The sequence below is a fragment of the Squalius cephalus genome, assembly GCF_949319135.1.
Source record: "Squalius cephalus genome assembly, chromosome: 12".
In the NCBI taxonomy this organism is placed as follows: domain Eukaryota; kingdom Metazoa; phylum Chordata; class Actinopteri; order Cypriniformes; family Leuciscidae; genus Squalius; species Squalius cephalus.
Window position 1 is genome coordinate 23437264 of NC_137133.1, and position 17212 is coordinate 23454475.

The window sequence follows — 17212 nt, forward strand, 5'->3', positions numbered from 1 at the left end:
GTGATTTGTGTGTGCACCATTATAAATGTCCGTGCGGACGTCCGTATTTTTCTTTCACTTTTATATTAGCGATACAAAAGCACCCGCTCGTGTCACACACGTCGATTAACCGGTGGGAAAATATCCTCAGACACATACCTAATAAATGTATATTTAAATACATTATTGGCCTAGCTGGTAAAAAGTTTTATATATTATTTTGATGTCCTTTTGGACACAAGAGGGCAGTATAGCCCTATGTATGACTTGAATTTTTTTTTTACTTTACTGTTTTAAAATTTAGAATAAAATTAGAATAAAATTCTTTTTAAAAACAGAATAAAATGGGTTTAGTTGTGATATTTGTATACTTTTATATAGAAATAAATGGTATAAAATTACATTTTTAGAAGATTTGAGGCTTTTAGTGCCTTTTGGAGGCTGATTTTGCAAAAAATCCACATTCAAACCAAAATATCTGACTTCCTGATGGTCGGAGCTAATGACTTTAAATTAGAAAGTTGTCCGGGTCGATGAGATCAACATACGTACTGAGTTGTGCTACTGTAGGTAAAACAACCCCCCCAACTTTTGTCAAAAGCATTTTGAAAGTGACACATTTCCTGCTGCCAGTTGGTGGCGCTATAACTTTGACACACAATAGTTACATCCATCTGATCGGCCTCTTACCATGAACAAACTGCTGAAGTTTCATCAAGATCAGTTAATGTATGCATTAGTTATAACACTTCGTTTTTCTCTTTTCTCGCCATTAATTCGTTTCCTCGCCACAGCCAAACCGTTCGAGATATCAAAAATCCGTCCGCAATTTAGCATCATCAATGTCTTGACTTCACGCTGAGTTTGGAGGCGAATCGATGTATTTCCTAGGAGGAGTACATTAAATTCCACAGCAAGCGTTTCCAAACAACCCTAAATAGCCGACTTCCTGTTGGGCTGGCGTAAAACTTAGAGCACGAAAGTTGTTCGGCCCGATGAGATCTATATGTGTACCGAGTTTCAAATTAATTCATGCAAGCGTGTTTGATATATGGACCAAGTTTTAGAACCCCGTTCAAGGGGGCGCTGTTGAGCCCCCCTGCCACGCCCGGCTACCAGATTCAGCCCCGCCCTGATGGCCGCGGGTTCTGACCTGTGTGCAAAGTTTCAAGAGTTTTCGAGCACGTTTAGTGACCCAAAAGCCCCAGAAACCTTGAAAAACAAATGAAAAAGTAAATCTCACTCAACTGACAAATCACCCCCACCCCTCACACACTCAGAGACAGAGAGAGAGAGAAATTTCTCCAAAAAATCACATTCAAACCAAAATATCAGACTTTCTGTTGCTTTGAGCTAATAAGTGTAAATTAGAAAGTTGTCCGGCTCGATAAGAACAATATACATACCAAGTTTTGTGATTCTAGGTAAAACTAAGCCCCCATTTTTGACTAAAGGTGGCGCTACTGAGCCCCTCACCACGCCCGTTTCTGAAACTTTGCCCATGTCTACTGGATAATAAGTGTGATGTGTCTGTCGAGTTTCATGCAATTTCAAGTATGTTAAGAGTCTCAAAAGCATCAAAAAAGAATATTAAAGTTTGATGCGTTGCCATGGCAACAGTATCTAAGATATCAATAATCCTTTCACAGGTCTACATCTGCCGTGTGTCTACATCATACACATAAAGTTTGAAGCAAATCAGGTAAAAATAAGAGAGTGATTTCAAAGCATTTTGAAAGTGACACACTTCCTGCTGCCATTTGGTGGCGCTATAACTTTGACTCACAATAATCACATCCTTGTGTTCGGCCTCTGAAAACGAACACACTGCTGAAGTTTCATCAAGATCAGATAATGTATGCTGAAGTTATAACACACTTCCTGTGTCCCTTATTCGCCATAAATTCGTTTCCTTGCCACGGCCAAACCGTTCGAGATATCAAAAATCCGTCCGCAATTTAGCATCCTCAATGTCTTGACTTCATGCTGACCGAGTTTGGAGGCGATTGGATGAATTCTCTAGGAGGAGTACATTAAATTCCACAGCATGCGTTTCAAAACAACCCATAATAGCCGACTTCCTGTTGGGCTGGCGTAAAAAGTAAAAGTACGAAAGTTGTTCGGCCCGATGAGATCTATATGTGTACCGAGTTTCATATTATTACATGCAAGCGTGTCTGATTTATGGACCAAGTTTTCGGACCCCGTTCAAGGGGGCGCTGTCGAGCCACCCTGCCACGCCCGGGTACCAGCTTCAGTCCAGCCCTGATGGCCACGGGTTCTGACCCGTGTGCAAAGTTTCAAGAGTTTTCGAGCACGTTAAGGGTCTCAAAAGTGCCCGAAAGGTTGACAGAAAAATAATAATAATAATAATAATAATTAAAGCTGCAAGCAGCGATGAAAGGGCCCTCGCACCCGTGCCATCAACACTCGGTGGCTTTAGGAAGGCAGAGCATGGTTGGGAAATGTACATTTAAGGAGGTATATATAGTAAGAGTATGTCAAAGTCAGTTACAAAATGTTTTGTATAATGGTGATAATAGCATGCTTCATGACTCAGCTAAGTGTTGCTAGCATGTTCAGTCTGTTTCTAGCATGCTTAGTACACAATAATTATGTGGTTAGTACTGCATTACGGTGTTAACCATGTCAGTTTCTGTTGCCAGTAGGTGGCGTTATGACTATAACTGAATATGAGCATGGATGTGTGTTCAGGACAGAACTCTTATCAAACATGTGAAGTTTGGTGCAAATTGGACATTCCATGCCTGAGTTACAGCAAATTCCTATTTAATTGCAATAATAGCATGCTTTAGCACTTGGCTAAGAGTTTGCTAGCATGTTTTAGCATGTTTCTAGTATGTTGTTAGCATGTTTAACACTTGCTGGCACTTTTTTATATGTTATTAGGAGTCCACAACAGTGTTAAACATGTCACTTCCTGTTGCCAGCAGGTGGCGCTATGACTGTAACTGAATATAAGCATGGTCATGTGTTCAGGACAGAACGCTTATCAAAAGTGTGAAGTTTGGGGCAGATTGGACATTCCATGCCTGAGTTACAGCAAATTCATATTTAATTGCAGTAATATCATTCTTTAGCACTTAGCTAAGTGTTTGCTATTATGTTTTAGCATGTCTCTAGTATGTTGGTAGGATGTTTAGCACCTACTGGCATTTTTTTATATGTTATTAGGAGTCAAGAACAGTGTTAAACGTCACTTCCTGTTGCCAGCAGGTGGCGCTATGACTATAACTAAATATGAGCATGGACATGTGTTCAAGAGATAACTCTTATCAAACGTGTGACGTTTGGGGTAGATTGTACATTGCCTTCTTGAGTAACAACAAAGTCCTGTTTCATTGAATTAGCATGCTTTAGCACTTAGCTAAGTATTGCTAGCATGTTTTAATATGTTTCTAGCATGTTTAGAACTCAATGGCATTTTTAACATGTTGCTAGAACGGCATCAACGTGTTAAACATGTCACTTCCTGTTGCCAGTAGGTGGCGCTATTACTATAACTGAATTTGAGCATAGGCATGCGTTCAGGCCATGATTCTTATCAAACATGTGAAGTTTGGGGCAGATTGGACGTTCCATGCCTGAGTTACAGCAAATTCCTATTTAATTGCAGTAATAGCATGCTTTATCACTTAGCTAAATGTTTGCTAGCATGTTTCTAGTATGTTGCTAACCTGTTTAGCACTTGCTGGCTCTTTTATATATGTTATTAGGAGACCACAACAGTGTTAAACATGTCACTTCCTGTTGACAGCAGGTGGCGCTATTACTATAACTGAATATTCTCATGTAGATGTGTTCAGGCCATGACTCTTATCAAACGTGTGAAGTTTGGGGCAGATTGGACATTCCATGCCTGTGTTACAGCAAATTCCTATTTAATTGCAGCAATAGCATGCTTTAGCACTTAGCTAAGTGTTTGCTAGCATGTTTTAGCATGTTTCTAGTATGTTGTTAGCATGTTTAGCACTTGCTGGCACTTTTTTTATATGTTTTTATATGTCCACAACAGTGTTTAACATGTCACTTCCTGTTGCCAGCAGGTGGCACTATGACTGTAACTGAATATGAGCATGGTCATGTGTTCAGGACAGAACGTTTATTAAAAGTGTGAAGTTTGGCGCATATTGGACATTGCCTTCTTGAGTAACAACAACATCCTGTTTCATTGAATTAGCATGCTTTACCACTTAGCTAAGTATTGCTAGCATGTTTTAACATTAGCTAGCATGTTTTAACATGTTTCTAGCATGTTTAGACCTCAATGGCATTTTTAACATGTTGCTAGAATGGCATCAACGTGTTAAACATGACACTTCCTGTTGCCAGTAGGTGGCGCTATTACTATAACTGAATATTCTCATGTAGATGTGTTCAGGACAGAACGCTTATCAAAAGTGTGAAGTTTGGGGCAGATTGGACATTCCATGCCTGAGTTACAGCAAATTCCTATTTAATTGCAATAATAGCATGCTTTAGCACTTAGCTAAGAGTTTGCTAGCATGTTTTAGCATGCTTCTAGTATGTTGTTAGCATGTTTAGCACTTGCTGGCACTTTTTTATATGTTATTAGGAGTCCATAACAGTGTTAAACATGTCACTTCCTGTTGCCAGCAGGTGGCGCTATGACTATAACTGAATATGTGCATGGCCATGTGTTCAGGACAGAACTCTTATCAAACGTGTGAAGTTTGGGGCAGATTGGACATTCCATGCCTGAGTTACAGCAACTTCCTGTTTCATGGCGAAACATCGAAATTTGTAAGGCCGCCGAGGACCCGCCCTTCGACGAAAACTCAAGATCTTCGCAATTTAACGTCGCAAAGGCCTTAAGATTACACTCACCAAATTTGAAGATGATCAGATTAAAACTGTAGGAGGAGTTCGTTAAAGTACGAGGCCTGAAAATGGCAAAAACTGCACAAAAATCTGAGAGGAAGTTCAAAATGGCTGACTTCCTGTTGTGTTTAGGGCTATGCTCCAAGAGACTTTTTTGTAGGTATTAGGTCATTACACGTATGTACCGAATTTCGTGCACGTACGTTGAACGTTGCGGGAGGCGCACTCCGTTGAACTTTTATAGGTGGCGCTATCGAGCCATTTTGCCCCGTCCAATTCTGAAACCTATATCAGATGTAAATTTTCGCCAGTTCTGATGCGTGTGCAAAGTTTCGTGAGTTTTCGCGCATGTTTAGGCCCTCAAAAATGCAATTCAATGCGGAGAAGAATAATAATAATAATTAAAGCTGCAAGCAGCGATGAAAAGGGCCCTCGCACCCCTGCCACCGCCACCCGGCGCCTTTAGGAAATGCCTTAAGATTACACTCACCAAATTTGAAGAGGATCAGATCAAAACTGTAGGAGGAGTACGTTAAAGTACAACATCAGGAAATTACGAAAAATGTCCAAAATCTTGGAGGAAGTTCAAAATAGATCACTTCCTGTTGTGTTTAGGGCTATGCTCCAAGAGACTTTTCTGTAGGTATTGGGTCAATACATGCATGTACCAAATTTCATACCTGTACGTGAAACCAGGAGCCGGGGCAAAATGTGGGGGCAATAATTTACCGAATTTGCCCCCCCCAATTCTGAAAACCATATCACACGTAAATTTTCACCACTTCTGAGGCGTGTGCAAAGTTTCATGATTTTTCGAGCATGTTTTGTATTTGCCACACTTCCTGCTACCAGCAGATGGCGCTATTGCTATAACCAAATATGAGCATGGTCATGTGTTCAGGACAGGACTCTTATCAAACATGTGAAGTTTGGGACAGATTGGAAATTGTATGGCTGAGCTACTGCAGGCTGTCTGTGGTTGCCTAGCAACATCGGAACTGCATTCAACATTAATATTGAACTTATCTGATCATGTATATCACCAGAAGGCCGAAATTGGGTGAACGTTTGTCAGGCCGCCGAGGGCACACCCTTCGACGAAAACTCTAGATCTTCGCAATTTAACGTCACAAAGGCCTTAAGATTACACTCACCAAATTTGAAGAGGATCAAATCAAATCTGTAGGAGGAGTTCGTTAAAGTACAACATCAGGAAATTCCGAAAAATGCCCAAAATCTAGGAGGAAGTTCAAAATAGCTCACTTCCTGTTGTGTTTAGGGCTATGCTCCAAGAGACTTTTCTGTAGGTATTGGGTCATTACATGTATGTACCAAATTTCATACCTGTACATGAAACCAGGAGCCGGGGCAAAATGTGGGGGCAATAATTTACCGAATTTGCCCCCCCCAATTCTGAAAACCATATCACACGTAAATTTTCACCACTTCTGAAGCGTGTGCAAAGTTTCATGAGTTTTCGAGCATGTTTAGGCCCTCTAAAAAGCGATTCACTTTGGAGAAGAAGAAGAAGAATAATAATAAACGGAGCAAAAACAATAGGGTCCTCTCACCATCGGTGCTCGGGCCCTAATTAAAGCTGCAAGCAGCGATGAAAAGGGCCCTCGCACCCCTGCCACCGCCACCCGGCGCCTTTAGGAAATGCCTTAAGATTACACTCACCAAATTTGAAGAGGATCAGATCAAAACTGTAGGAGGAGTACGTTAAAGTACAACATCAGGAAATTACGAAAAATGTCCAAAATCTAGGAGGAAGTTCAAAATAGATCACTTCCTGTTGTGTTTAGGGCTATGCTCCAAGAGACTTTTCTGTAGGTATTGGGTCAATACATGCATGTACCAAATTTCATACCTGTACGTGAAACCAGGAGCCGGGGCAAAATGTGGGGGCAATAATTTACCGAATTTGCCCCCCCCCCAATTCTGAAAACCATATCACACGTAAATTTTCACCACTTCTGAGGCGTGTGCAAAGTTTCATGATTTTTCGAGCATGTTTTGTATTTGCCACACTTCCTGCTACCAGCAGGTGGCGCTATTGCTATAACCAAATATGAGCATGGTCATGTGTTCAGGACAGGACTCTTATCAAACATGTGAAGTTTGGGACAGATTGGAAATTGTATGGCTGAGTTACTGCAGGCTGTCTGTGGTTGCCTAGCAACATCGGAACTGCATTCAACATTAATATTGAACTTATCTGATCATGCATATATCACCAGAAGGCCGAAATTGGGTGAACGTTTGTCAGGCCGCCGAGGGCACACCCTTCGACGAAAACTCTAGATCTTCGCAATTTAACGTCACAAAGGCCTTAAGATTACACTCACCAAATTTGAAGGGAATCAGATCAAATCTGTAGGAGGAGTTCGTTAAAGTACAACATCAGGAAATTACGAAAAATGCCCAAAATCTAGGAGGAAGTTCAAAATAGCTCACTTCCTGTTGTGTTTAGGGCTATGCTCCAAGAGACTTTTCTGTAGGTATTGGGTCATTACATGTATGTACCAAATTTCATACCTGTACGTGAAACCAGAAGCCGGGGCAAAATGTGGGGGCAATAATTTACCGAATTTGCCCCCCCCAATTCTGAAAACCATATCACACGTAAATTTTCACCACTTCTGAAGCGTGTGCAAAGTTTCATGAGTTTTCGAGCATGTTTAGGCCCTCTAAAAAGCGATTCACTTTGGAGAAGAAGAAGAAGAAGAAGAATAATAAACGGAGCAAAAACAATAGGGTCCTCTCACCATCGGTGCTCGGGCCCTAATAATAATAATAAATATAGCTGCGAGCAGCGATTACGGGCCCAAGTCGGTGGCAGCGCAACCCCGGTGCCTTTAGTTACCTAAAGGCACCGGGGTGGCGGTGCCCCCAGCTTTGGCCCTTCATCGCTGCTCGCAGCTATATTTATATATATATATTTATATATATATATATATATATATCTTTAATGTATTTTTATCATGTTGAAAAAGTTTGGTGTGAATAAAATAAACCACTTAGGAGGAGTAGCTAAAAACTCAGAGTCTGACATATCCAAAAAATCCACATTCAAACCAAAATATCTGACTTCCTGTTGCTCAGATCTAATGACTGTAAATCAGAAAGTTGTCCGGCTCGATGAGACCAATATGCGTACTGATTTTTGTAACTGTGGGTAAAAGTAACCCCCCCACTTTTGTCAAAATCATTTTGAAAGTTACACACTTCCTGCTACCAGTTGGTGGCGCTATAACTTTGACTCACAATAGTTACATCCATATGATCGGCCTCTTACCACTAACACACTGCTGAAGTTTCATCAAGATCAGTTAATGTGTGCAGAAGTTATAACACTTCGTGTTTCTCTTTTCTCGCCATAAATTTGTGTCCTCGCCATGGCCAAACCGTTCGAGATATCAAAAATCCGTCCGCAATTTAGCATCCTCAATGTCTTGATTTCATGCTGACCGAGTTTGGAGGCGATTGGATGAATTCTCTAGGATGAGTACATCAAATTCCACAGCATGCGTTTTTCAAACAACCCATAATAGCCGACTTCCTGTTGGGCGGAGCTAATATCTTAGAGTGCGGAAGTTGTTCGGCCCGATGAGATCTATATGTGTACCGAGTTTCATAATAATTCATGCAAGCGTGTTTGATATATGGACCAAGTTTTCAGACCGTGTTCAAGGGGGCGCTGTTGAGCCCCCCTGCCACGCCCGTGTACCAGCTTCAGCCCGGCCCTGAGGACCGTAGGTTCTGACCTGTGTGAAAAGTTTCAAGTGTTTTTGAGCACGTTAAGTGCCCCAAAAGCCCCTGAAACCTTGAAAAACAAAGATTAAATGGAATAGACAACCCCCCCCCCCCCACCCCCCCCCACACACACACACAGACACACACAGACACACACAGAGAGAGAGAAAATTCTCCAGAAAATACACATTCAAACCAAAATATCTGACTTCCTGTTGGTTGAAGCTTATAAGTGTAAATTAGAAAGTTGTCCGGCTCGATGAGAACAATATACATACCGATTTTTGTGATTCTAGGAAAAACTAAGCCCCCATTTTTGACTAAAGGTGGCGCTACTGAGCCCCTCACCACGCCCATTTCTGAAACTTTGCACATGTCTACTGGATAATAAATGTGATGTGTCTGTCGAGTTTCATGCATTTTCAAGCATGTGAAGAGTCTCAAAAGCATCCGAAAAGAATATTAAAGTTTAATGCGTTGCCACGGCAACAGTATCTAAGATATCAATAATCCTTTCACAGGTCTACATCTGCCGTGTGTCTACATTATACACATAAATTTTTAAGCAAATCGGGTAAAAATAAGAGGGTGATTTCAAAGCATTTTGAAAGTGACACTTCCTGTTGCCAGTTGGTGGCGCTATAACTTTGACTCACAAATGTCACATCCATGTGATCGGCCTCTTACAACTAACACACTGCTTAAGTTTCATCAAGATCAGTTAATGAATGCAGAAGTTATAACACACTTCCTGTTTGAATTATTCGCCATAAATTTGTTTCCTTGCCACGGCCAAACCGTTCGAGATATCAAAAATCCGTCCGCAATTTAGCATCCTCAATGTCTTGACTTCATGCACACCGAGTTTGGAGGCGAATGGATGAATTTCCTAGGAGGAGTACATCAAATTCCACAGCATGCGTTTCCAAACAACCCATAATAGCTGACTTCCTGTTGGTCTGGCGTAAAACTTAGAGCACGAAAGTTGTTCGGCCCGATGAGGTCTATATGTGTACAGAGTTTCATATTATTACATGCAAGCGTGTCTGATTTATGGACAAGTGTTCGGATCCCGTTCTAGGGGGCGCTGTCGAGGCCCCCTGCCACGCCCGGGTACCAGCTTCAGCCCGGCCCTGATGGCCGCGGGTTCTGACCTGTGTGCAAAATTTCAAGAGTTTTCGAGCATGTTAAGGGCCCCAAAAGTGCCCGAAAGGTTGACAAAATAATAATAATAATAATAATAATAATAATAATAATAATCCTACCGAAAACAATAGGGCCTTCGCCCTTTCAGGGCTTGGGCCCTAATAATAATCCTTACGAAAACAATAGGGCCTCCGCCCTTTCAGGGCTTGGGCCCTAATAATCCTACCGGAAACAATAGGGCCTTCGCCCTTTCAGGGCTTGGGCCCTAATAACAAATAATCCTACCGAAAACAATAGGGCCTTCGCCCTTTCAGGGCTTGGGCCCTAATAATAAATAATCCTACCGGAAACAATAGGGCCTTCGCCCTTTCAGGGCTTGGGCCCTAATAATAATAAACAATAATCCTACCGAAAACAATAGGGCCTTCGCCCTTTCAGGGCTTGGGCCCTAATAATCCTACCGGAAACAATAGGGCCTTCGCCCTTTCAGGGCTTGGGCCCTAATAAAAATAATCCTAACGAAAACAATAGGGCCTTCGCCCTTTCAGGGCTTGGGCCCTAATAAAAATAATCCTAACGAAAACAATAGGGCCTTTGCCCTTTCAGGGCTTGGGCCCTAATAATCCTACCGAAAACAATAGGGCCTTCGCCCTTTCAGGGCTTGGGCCCTAATAATAATCCTTAGGAAAACAATAGGGCCTTCGCCCTTTCAGGGCTTGGGCCCTAATAATAAATAATCCTACCGGAAACAATAGGGCCTTCGCCCTTTCAGGGCTTGGGCCCTAATAATAATAAACAATAATCCTACCGAAAACAATAGGGCCTTCGCCCTTTCAGGGCTTGGGCCCTAATAATCCTACCGGAAACAATAGGGCCTTCGCCCTTTCAGGGCTTGGGCCCTAATAAAAATAATCCTAACGAAAACAATAGGGCCTTCGCCCTTTCAGGGCTTGGGCCCTAATAAAAATAATCCTAACGAAAACAATAGGGCCTTTGCCCTTTCAGGGCTTGGGCCCTAATAATCCTACCGAAAACAATAGGGCCTTCGCCCTTTCAGGGCTTGGGCCCTAATAATAATCCTTAGGAAAACAATAGGGCCTTCGCCCTTTCAGGGCTTGGGCCCTAATAAATAATCCTACCGAAAACAATAGGGCCTTCGCCCTTTCAGGGCTTGGGCCCTAATAAGAAAACTTAAGAAGAACAATAAGTGTGCTGCTTTCAGCAAGCACACTTAATAAGAATAAGAAAACTTAAGAACAATAAGTGTGCTGCTTTCAGCAAGCACACTTAATTAAGATGCTGACATGGCCAGAGTCAGCTGCCATGAGAAGGTCATTTGTGATTTTGATGAGGGCAGTTTCTGTGCTATGATGTGTCCTGAAACCAGATTGAAATGGCTCGTAGAGGTTGTGCTGTAGCATATGATGGTTGAGTTGGGAAGCCACAATGTTTATTTAAATTTCGTTTTTCTTTATTTAAATTTCGTTTTTCTTTATTTAAATCTACCCTTTACTGTGTCAGTAATTTGTTAGTTAGAAAAATATTAGACTACCTTATTAAAATATTGCTTAAGTTAACAGACCTGTGTGTGTGTGTGTGTGTGTTACGTGCGAGTGTATTTACTTAGTGTTGTTCATGGGGAAGATGTGTTTAATATCACTAGTGCAGTGTCCGTTCTCGGAGCATATAAGCCCTGCCCGTGTGAGGTGCGCCGCTTCCCGCTCGCGGCGTTCTGTAGTTTATTAAAAGTTTATTAATTCTGAACGTCTCGCGTGTCTATCTATATTGAACCAAATGCGACACTGCACTCCCTTGTGAAGTCGATTGGATTAACGGTTCTCGAAATAATCAAAATGCAAAAGGACAGAAAGACACATAGAGAATACTGCCTTTATTAGAGAGAAGGATAGGTTCAGCCCCCTCTCTCCGAAGCTTCGAATATTCGACGTTCATTACTAGGGTTGCAAAATTCTGGGAATTTTCAAAGATGGAAACTTTCCATGGGAATTAATGGGAATTTAAAGGAATTAACAGGAATTTATGGGAATAAATGGGAATAAACTGGGAATTTTCAAAGTTGAAGGTTGGCTCTTCATAGGGAACTTAAATATAGTTGAGGAAAGTATATTTTAGCATAATCTTGACTAAAACAAACAGATGCCATTCAAATACACTTGAATATCCATGCCATTCCTCAATCACATGCACATAGCACACTGCTTACTGCATGGCTATTGAGACCACACCCCCTACTGGCACTGTGCATGCCTCCATCACATGTACAGAAGCCCAAAGCACAAGACTATTGAAGGCACACATTTGAGCCTGTGGACTAAACAAAGTGAAGTAAGTTTTGATGATATTATGGGGAAATATATTTATTAAATGTTTAAATTGCAAATATCACATACAAATGTATTCATCTAGTAGATAGCAAGCTGATAAGTTAGATGCTAAATAAGCTTGCATAACTTTATTTACCACATAAGGCAGATGCTAGCTACTAGAGATGCACCGATTACAATTTTCTTGGCCGATACCGATTTCCGATTTTTCATTGAGTTTGACCTGCCGATACCGATTTTCACCGATTCCGATTTCATTTTTTCTAACCACATTACAGCACCACAAATATTTATTTTCTATCTTGTCTTTAATAGAACATTTTGCATAGAACAGAATTTTTTTTTGAACAGATAATCGCTATAAAATGGAACTATATAAATTACTCCTGGTGTGGGGAAATTAAAAGTTAATTAAAATTAAACTAAAAGAAAGCTTATACTGTATATTCTGACTAGTTTACTCATGTTTTTTTTTTTTTTTATAAAACACCATGTAGTACTTTTACCCAAACTGAATAATAAAAACAAGTTTAAATGGGTACATTTTTTCAAAATTTCCAAAATTCCCCAGCTTAACTTACCATGGAAATTTACCGGAAAGTTTCCGGAAATTTTCCGCCCCTTTGCAACCCTATTCATACTACCAAAGCTTTGAAGCTCAAAAAATGGTATTCGGACCAGCCCTAGACCCCACAGAGTTGCATATTTATTTGACTGAAATGTTTTTGAAAAGTCATGGCAGTTAAGACATTTGTCAGTAGTACACTGGAGTATGTTCTCCCCTTTATTTTGTATTTAATTATGTTTTTTTGTGGATATGTGATATTATGATTCCCTTGGTGATTCATTGCTCACGGTTGGTTATTGTCTGCAGGCTTCTCAATGTTAATCACAGCGTTTGGGATGTCTGGCACTCCCTTCTGTAAAAAGGCTTGGCTGCTCACTGTTTTGATGTCCGGTGTGGGGGTTTCAATGGGAATTTTAGATACAGGTAAGCATGCTCCTGGTGTAGACAGTGTTATAGTATATAATACCAGTATTAACCAGTTAACAATGTGAATTTTAGGTGACACTCAATATAAAAAACAGAGTTCGTACAAGGTGCTTAAAATGCTTGAAGTACTTGAATTAGACTTTTAGAAATGTAAGTCCTGGAAAACAGCCATATTTATGAAAAGGTACTTGAAAAGCGCTTGAATTATTGAAAGACAATATATGTGAAATTAGTGTTTAATTTGATCAATAAAGCAATCTTTTCACACAAAATGAACACTGCAGACCATCTGATATAGATAAAGAGCCATTTCGCATGGCTATGAGTGTGATATTGCTCATAAATATCCAAGTACATGATACAGCTTTAATTTATTAGGTCAATCATATATTCATGGGAGAAAAAATCAGTTTGAATAAGAAAAGCAATATCTTTGTCATAGTATCCTTTCAATGGTTAAAGTTACCTCAGTCATCGCATCTGCTGCACTTTGTTTTATTGGTTTATTTTTATTCATCTATTTAACTTTTTTAGAATTTGAAAGATAATAAAGATATTGTTTGATAAGTGAGATCTCTGATTAAAGTCCTTGAAAACCAAAAAAGTAGTGCTTGAAAAGTCCTTGAATTGCATTTTACAGTATCTGCACGAACCCTGAAAAGACACCTATAGCTTCTACTATAACACTTTGAGTTTCTGGTTGTCAACAGGTGGTAATGTTCTCATACTGAACACATGGGGAGAGCAAGCTGGGCCTCATCTGCAGGCTCTGCACTTTAGCTTCGCTGCTGGAGCCTTTGCCTCCCCGATCATAGCCAAGCTGCTGTTTGGCCACCATTCCCTCAATGACTCGATTAACACCCCTCTGGCGTCTGGCCACGCATCTAAGACCATCGTGCAATTATCCTTGCCAAAGAGCATTCCTTTACCATCCATGTGGGCCTACGTCGTGATTGGTGCTTTTGTTTTACTTGTGTCACTCTTCTTTTTTATCCTGTACTGCTGCAGTTCCCCCAACTCAAATAGGGCAAAGACACCCTCAGGGAAGCAGCTGTTCTCCAAACGTCATAACATACTAATATTCCTGCTGTCCGTGTTCTTCTTCTTCTATGTTGGAAGCGAGGTGGCATACGGTTCCTTTATATTTACCTATAGCAAGGACTATGTTCATATGGAATCGGCTCATGCAGCGGGACTGAACTCACTGTTCTGGGGAACGTTTGCAGCTGGTCGTGGTCTGGCCATATTCTTTGCAACTTGCCTGCGCCCTGTCACCCTGATCCTGATAAGTCTAGTGGGCACCACAGTTTCCTCGCTCCTGCTGTGTCTTTTTAGCAAAAATGTCCCAATGCTTTGGACCTGCACTGGCCTGTATGGTGTCTCCATGTCTACCACCTTTCCCAGTGGGATTGCATGGGTTGAGCAGTACACGACTGTGACGGGCCGCTCAGCTTCAGTGTTTGTGGTGGGTGCAGCTCTTGGAGAAATGGTTTTGCCAGCTCTGTTGGGCTTCTTACTGGGGAAGGTGCAGAATCAGCCGTTGCTGATGTACCTAGCACTTTGCACATCCACCTTCACTTCTATCCTGTTCCCGGTCTTGTACAAACTAGCGTCCCCAGGAGGGGACACCACCTTACGGAAAACATCAGGGAGACGCACCAAGGATGCGGATGACAGCGAGTACCGCCAAGCACTGCTGGAAAACGTGGAGGAAGAGGAGCAAGAAAATGAAAGTGAAGCTGACCAGTGGAATGATGCAGACTTTGAGGTGATAGAGATGGACGATGCCAGCCTGTTGAGCTCTCCTTCCAAAGCCTCAGTGCCACCTGATGTTGCAGCCAGTGCGCTTGCTGCCCACTTAGTGGCCACTCCATTGTCAGCACCCTCGAGAGACACCACAACCCTGGCCCAACCTCTGTCTAACACTCCATCTTTTTCCACAGACTCTCCCAGACGCAAACTCTTATTGTCCCTCAACAGGGAGAAGAAAGACTAATATATTGCAATGCGTCAAAGAACTCTGAGAAGCTAAATATTGCACTCCACATCAACCTGAAGCATTTTTTTTCTTTGGTGAAAAGATCACACTAGCTAGTTGATTTGCACTTTCTAAATGCCAGTTGCATGTTTGACATTCCTTATGACAACACCAAACTTTTTCCACTGTACAGGATTATCTGATAGAAGTTTAATTGGCATTTTAGACATTAACTGAGAATTGTCCTGTCAATGACGATCATCCTCATTATTGGACACCAATGTATATTAAGATATTGGGACTTCTATATCTCTCCTCATTTGTTGTTGATTGATTTACCTCGAATCGAAGGTTTTGTAAATTGTAACCAGCACAATACACTAGTCTAAAGAACTGTGAGAAGATTAAGACTTTTTTTTTGTATTGTAAGAGGTTAGATTGGATGTATAAAAAGTTTCATTAATAGTATTTTGATGAAGTCTTTCTTGAAAGTCCTCCTTTTATGTTAACAAATTATTTCTATTCAATCATATGGATTGCTTGGTAATTACTAAATATTAGCACACAGTGCTGATACTAACCAGACTTGATGGATAAAATTAGATTTATCATTTGTCACATTAATGCATGTAAATTGTTTTTGTCCTAACAAACTACAAGTGATGGGACCATTTCCATTGCCTGTACTGGGTAGCCCTGTTCATCTTGACATCTCATTTGTTCAAAGTCCCACTCAACATGATTGTATAAACATCATATATCTTCTGTAGTGGTGTGGGTGTATCATACAGCAGTTTTGCTTTCAGTGTAGACAAGTCACTTCTGGATTGGACACAGCATGTGATTAGAGACCACAACTGCCAGTTTCCATTATACCTCTGCACTTTTTTTGTGTGCAATTTGACAATTTTGCATCAACAAATCAAATCTAACATTTTTATTTCCTAGAAATGAATTGATCTGTTTTACATTTTTATTGCTCTGTTAATAACCAATATGTGGAAGAAATCCTTCACTGCATAAATATTTGACTTGTTTGTGAATTACAGTAGTGATGTAAAAACCAAAGGACCCATTTCAATAGAAACAAGCATTTGTTAAATACATCAACTTTTATTATATCAATATTAAATCTCCACCCACAAATGTTCTTTAAAAACAAAGCACCTTAAGTTTTTACAAGTTTACAAAAACAGGTTACAGAGCTCTGAAAGCTCTTGAGTTTTTACATAGGTAACAATGTCTGGTTTAGAATAGAGAAAGCATTAGAAAAGTTTTTAAAAGGACAAAAAAGAAAGTACAATTGTGCACACAGACAATATGATTTATCAAACATATTGCCGAAGTCCAAGTTAAGGCTGATACTGACTTGCTTTTCCTCAGACTTGCCTCTGTAGAGAATGGACAGGCATAAGCAGGGCATAAAAAACCCTCCAATATTATAGTTTTTTTTTTTTTTTTTTTTTCCATCAGTGCTCACAGACAGAATTTTGGATCATCATATGCAAGGCTTATTTACAAGACACTGATTTTACAGGGGGAAAATAATTGCAGTCAAATCATTGCTCCACAAGAATTACAGCCAGTTCTGAATCTCCTTGATTTACAAATTGCTACAGTACGAGGTTCAGTTTAGAGAGGATTATGCAGTAAATGTTTGGCTTGTCAATCTGCAGAAATGTACCAAATTAATTAACACTCTGACAACAACCATGAAGCAAATTCAAACAGTGCATCAAAATCATCTTCCTCTTTTCTGTATTTAAGGCCTCTTCAGTCCCCCTACACTGCAGTAGCAGTCAAACAGCATTAGATGGAATCTCTCTAAGGTCACATAGGGAAAAAAAAGCACCTTTTCAAACTATGACACATAGAAATTGTGCTGAATAGCACAGTGTTAATAGCACCAGAGTAAAATGAAAGAGGACTCTCAGAACTGCTCCAGCAGCTGGCGAAGGTATGGTCCTCGGGAAAGATGCCGACTGACACGAGACAGTTTGTAGAGTATAGGGCAGTCCAATGAGACGCATGGCACCTGACGCTCTGCACTGCCACTGCAACTTCTACATACCTGTCAATCAAATCAACAGAAAAGAAAAAAAGATTGATATATGACAAACATGAAACATGTGACCCTAGTCTCACATAGCC

The 17212-nt window shown here is 40.7% G+C and overlaps 2 protein-coding genes across 2 annotated transcripts in view; one reads left to right on the plus strand and one right to left on the minus strand.

The window, feature by feature from the left end:
• mfsd4b (major facilitator superfamily domain containing 4B) overlaps positions 1 to 16116 on the plus strand; it is a 54844-nt gene extending 38728 nt beyond the window's left edge. Inside the window, exons 3-4 of the mRNA XM_079887723.1 lie at positions 12964 to 13080; positions 13794 to 16116. Coding sequence (XP_079743849.1) covers positions 12964 to 13080; positions 13794 to 15079 — 1403 coding nt within the window. The 3' untranslated portion in view covers positions 15080 to 16116. The remainder of the gene's footprint in view (positions 1 to 12963; positions 13081 to 13793) is intronic.
• A 44-nt stretch (positions 16117 to 16160) lies between these two features.
• rev3l (REV3 like, DNA directed polymerase zeta catalytic subunit) overlaps positions 16161 to 17212 on the minus strand; it is a 351481-nt gene continuing 350429 nt past the window's right edge. Inside the window, exon 32 of the mRNA XM_079887722.1 lies at positions 16161 to 17132. Coding sequence (XP_079743848.1) covers positions 16992 to 17132 — 141 coding nt within the window. The 3' untranslated portion in view covers positions 16161 to 16991. The remainder of the gene's footprint in view (positions 17133 to 17212) is intronic.